Genomic DNA, 4,527 nt, shown 5'->3' on the forward strand with positions numbered 1-4,527 from the left:
CTATCTCCTGATAGCGCGAATACTTCGCGTCGACTTCCTCGATGACCGCGCTCAGCGCCGAGACGATGCGATCGACGCAAAATTGGAAATCGTACAGCGAGAGCAGGGTGGGGAGCGACATTGCCAGGCGAGCCGCGTTGGGTAGTTCCATACGCAAGATCGACAGGTTGTTGATCAATCCGAATCGCAGCGTCAGGTCTCCGATCGATATCGGCGAGGGGGGACGGGTTCCATCGACGAGGTTGGATCGCAGACACGCCAATATGTCGTGTTTGCGCTCGAGTAGTCCTTTCCACATATCGAGCGTCAGAGAGATCTCCTTGCCTTGCTTATCTCCCAGGGCGATATCCACGTACGAAGGTGCGGGTATACCGTACCACGGTGACTTAACCGTGACACCGATGGCTAGGTATTTGTAGCCAGTCGTCGTCAGCGGATAACGGGTCGCCAGGATGCGCACCGCAGGCGCGACGACGGGGTTGCGAACGTTGGGGGGATGAGAGCTGGAACGCGATTCCCGATGATGATGCTGATGATGATCGTCCGTCGATTCGATCCTTCGTCTTTTGCCGTTGTCGTTCACCTCCGAATCCGTCTCGCGAGGGGAAAGATCCCTCAGCGCGGGTCGATCGGCCAACGTCGAGAACATTTCGCACGCGCGTTGCAGTATCGTTCGTTTCTGATTTCTGTTTCGACGCGTCGTATTCAGCTGACGATGCGATACTGATGCTTTGGCGGGAACACATCGGTATAAGTAGAAAAGTTCTCACTTATATCGCGCGATGTGCGGTGTGGTGTGGGGATTTGCGCAGTCCTCTACTTCCTTCGGCGGACACGACGATCGTAAAGCTGAACGCCGCCGCCGTCGTCGTCGTCGTCGTCGTCCGAATCGCTCGCCGGTGACGTTAAATCGCCGACGCGTACGATTCGATCGAGAAGATCGCGCAACTGCTGCAACAGTTCGGTCTTAGGGCAGACGATATTCAGCATCCGTAGATCGAATTTACCGGCGGCCGTGACGGTTTTCGTAAATTCGTTGAATCTGTAGAACTGCGTCCGAGTGGTGAAGTACAGATTGCCGTCGACGTATCGGAAGATCGACGTCACTCCGGTCGGTATTCCGGGAAACGTCGCCTCGAGAGGCGTACGTCTGACGACTTTCTTCGTACATTCGTCTATCTCGCCCACCGAGTTACCGTTGTACATCACGAAGGAACGGCCTCTATGGGTGTTTACCGCTCCGTTGAGTTTCGCATCTGCGGGAAATCCGAGTTCTCGCAAGGTCTTCGGCCAATTTGGCCTCAGAGAAAATTCCGGATATTGAACCATGTATACCAAATTATCTACGAACACCATGAGATCACCGGACGGAGATTGATAGGCGGCAGCTATGCGCGTGTAATTGTCGTGAAGAAAGCTCATGTGATTCGACAGGGCTAACGGTCCATTGTACGTCCTACCGTCCAGATCGATCGACCAAACGTAACGCCCGTACGAGATGTACATTCGATTTTCCAAAACCAATATCGCGTTTACGCGACCAAGGGCGCACAGGTCCGGCGATGGTTGCGGCGGCCGTGACCGCGGTGGCGGCGGCGGTGGCGGCGGCGGCGGCGGCGGCGTCTGTGAGGGCGCGTTCGTCCGTTTTTCACCGTACAAACGTTGAATGTCGAGAATGTCGAATCTGTCGAGCTTAACCGGATACTGCTTGTCGGGCGAGTACGCGAACATCACCGAAGTCTTGCGCTCATTGTGCCCCAATCCGAGAGAGTGACCGATCTCGTGCGTCAGCGTGAAATGCAGAGAAAACGTACTCGGGGGATTTTTACCGACGTGAATATGCCACGGCTCGTCCCCGTCGACGTGCACCTCGGAGACGAATCCCGCTTCGTTCGTCGGGAGATACGCGTGGGCCAGCACGTTACCGGGACCGTCGAATTTGGCCGAGCAATTTGGGCCGTTTACGTTGATATTCGTGTTACCGTGACGTCGGGTTCGCCAAGATATTATAATGTCAGGATTCGTTTCGGAGCGTTCGAACGTCAACGCCGAATGTTGCGACCACAGGTCGAACGCGGCCCGCGCGGTATTCAGCTCCTCTTTGGCGGCTACGTAAAAATCCCACGTCAGGTGAGTCCTCGGCCATTTGGATAGACTCGCCGCCGTTCCGTGCTTCAGGATATCTTGGAAACCACATCGCGGTTTACGCATAAATTGCAGCGTTTCGTCGTCGAGCGTTCCATCGCCGGGTAGACCGTAGTATCGTTGAAATTCCTCGATGGCGTTACGAAGAACGTCGTTTCGTCTCTGAGCCGGAAACGCGTCCACATCTTCGGTCAGATATCCGTATTTCCGCAGGTAATCGATCGTATGTGCGTAATTCTCATCCGTGGGATTGACGCACCTCGCGGCGATAAAACACGCGGTTAACGCGATTACGCGCGAGAGCCACATCGTCGAGGGCGAGAGAGAGCGAGAGAAACGGCGGAACTGCGATAACGGCGTTTCGCGATATGAGCGCGATCGCGACGCGCGGTTTACGCGGTGACGCTCGTTGCCGATAGCGCGGACAGGTGGCGGCGGGGTCTCGCGGTAGAAAAAATGCGTCGATTCCGGCGGATGAGTCCGGTTTGATTAAAAAAATGCATTTTTTCCTCTGTGCAAAGTTTCTAAAAATAGTTTTTTTATTGCACAATATCCTGCTTTTTTTATGGACGATGACGATGCGTCGCGATACGAGCGACTTACACGGGCATGCTCGCTACCGATAGCGCGGACAGGTGGCGGCGGGGGTCTCGGGGTGGAAGAAATGCGTTGACGATTCCGGTGGATGAGTCGGTTTGATTAGAAAAATGCATCTCTTCCTGTGTGCAAAAGGTCAATTTTTTACATAGTTTTAATTACACACGCAATATCCTTTATGATTGCGCATCCCTTCTTTGATTCCGCATCCTTCTTCGATTGCGCATCCTCGATATATATAAGGACTCGAGGCTAGACTCGGGTGTAGTTCGTTTACAGTTTTTCGAGCTAGTGACGTGAATTATTCCTAAGAACACGTAATGGACAAAATATCCAAACTGAAAGGAGTGTGCGAATTGGCGCAAATCCAGGCAACGTCCGTAGCTAGGGCTACGGACGACTTACACGAGGCGGTGCTGCAGCTGCAGCATCGCCTTAGAAATATCGTCGATGGAGCGCCGCCCTGTCTGCAAGTCACGATCCGCGTCGACGAGGACGCACGGATGTTCGATCGAATGTGAGTATGCAAATGTAAAATTATATTGTTATATATTCATTTATATATTTATTTATTTATTTATAAATTTACTTATATATTCAGTTATATATTTATTTATAAATTCACTTATATATATTCATTTATATATAATTTTAATAATATGTATTTTTTGTGAAGAGGACTCATCGGAGCGGTGTTAAAAAAATCCAGGAACCACATGCGTTTGTACGCTGCGAGGATTCGCAGCATGTATCGGGACGCGGCGCGACTCGATTCATCGGCGAAGCGTCCCGATACGTGCTGCGACGGCAACGATGACAACGACAACGAAGACAACAACGACGACGACGACGACGACGAGGAGGATGAGAGCGGTCGCGGCAATATTGATATCAACTTGATTGACGTCGACTTCGAGGACGACGTCGTCGAGGGCTGGCCCTCCGTTTCTAACAAGAAATAATATGTAAAAAAATAAAAAATAGTAAATAAGTAGTATATAATATAACATAATATACTATAATATAATATAACATAATATAATATAACATAATATAGGGGAGACCGGGGCTAAAAGGTCAGTTTTTTTTCGGAGCCGATTTTTAACAACAAAATAAATAATTGAAGTTAAATGTGGTATACCACTGTAAAGAGTGAACCTTTAGCTACAAAATTTATTAAGGAAATTTTTATCTACGTCGCTTTGTTTAACCGGTATAGAGCAAAAACGACAACGGTGCAAAAATTGAAATCTCAAAAATGCCGGGGTTTAAGCGTCACCCCCCCGGGGCTGATCAGTCACACTGCATTTTCAATACATATACGTACAGCTAATCCTGAAAAATGATAGGATACATTTTAATAATTGTTTTTTAAGAGAAAAATATAAAAATTTATTTAAAATTTTTATGCGAAACATTAAAAAATAATTGTTTTACCTATTCCATAAAACAATTTAGGCACGTGAATACAGAGGTTAACCAAATCGTAAACTCCCCAACGGCACGTCATATTGTCAACGCGGGCAACCACGGGGAACACGCGTGACGGAGTTCCGGTGCCATAGGATCAGCGCGGACCCTCGAGCAACCTAACCAAGCCGCGTTTCTCGCGGGGAGCGATAAATAGCGACAGGGGGTTAGAAAAAGCTAGCGGGGAGCGCGACCATTTACCGACTCGACGGCGTCCGCGCGCCGATTCCTCGACGCGCCGACGACGACGACGACGACGACGACGGCCACGACCACCACGACGACGACGACGATGACGACGACGACGACGACGAC

The 4,527-nt window shown here is 50.2% G+C and overlaps 1 protein-coding gene across 1 annotated transcript; it reads right to left on the reverse strand.

Moving 5' to 3' along the window:
* Positions 1-816: 816 nt before the first annotated feature.
* Positions 817-2,454, reverse strand: LOC139783613 (stromelysin-1-like). Its single transcript, XM_071722767.1, has one exon. It carries the CDS (start codon positions 2,452-2,454, stop codon positions 817-819), a length of 1,638 nt encoding a protein of 545 aa, XP_071578868.1.
* Positions 2,455-4,527: the final 2,073 nt, after the last annotated feature.

This window comes from Temnothorax nylanderi, unplaced genomic scaffold (genome assembly GCF_030848795.1).
Source record: "Temnothorax nylanderi isolate EJ_2023f unplaced genomic scaffold, tnyl_v1.0 TNYL_tig0522_pilon, whole genome shotgun sequence".
NCBI classification, from domain to species: Eukaryota; Metazoa; Arthropoda; class Insecta; order Hymenoptera; family Formicidae; genus Temnothorax; species Temnothorax nylanderi.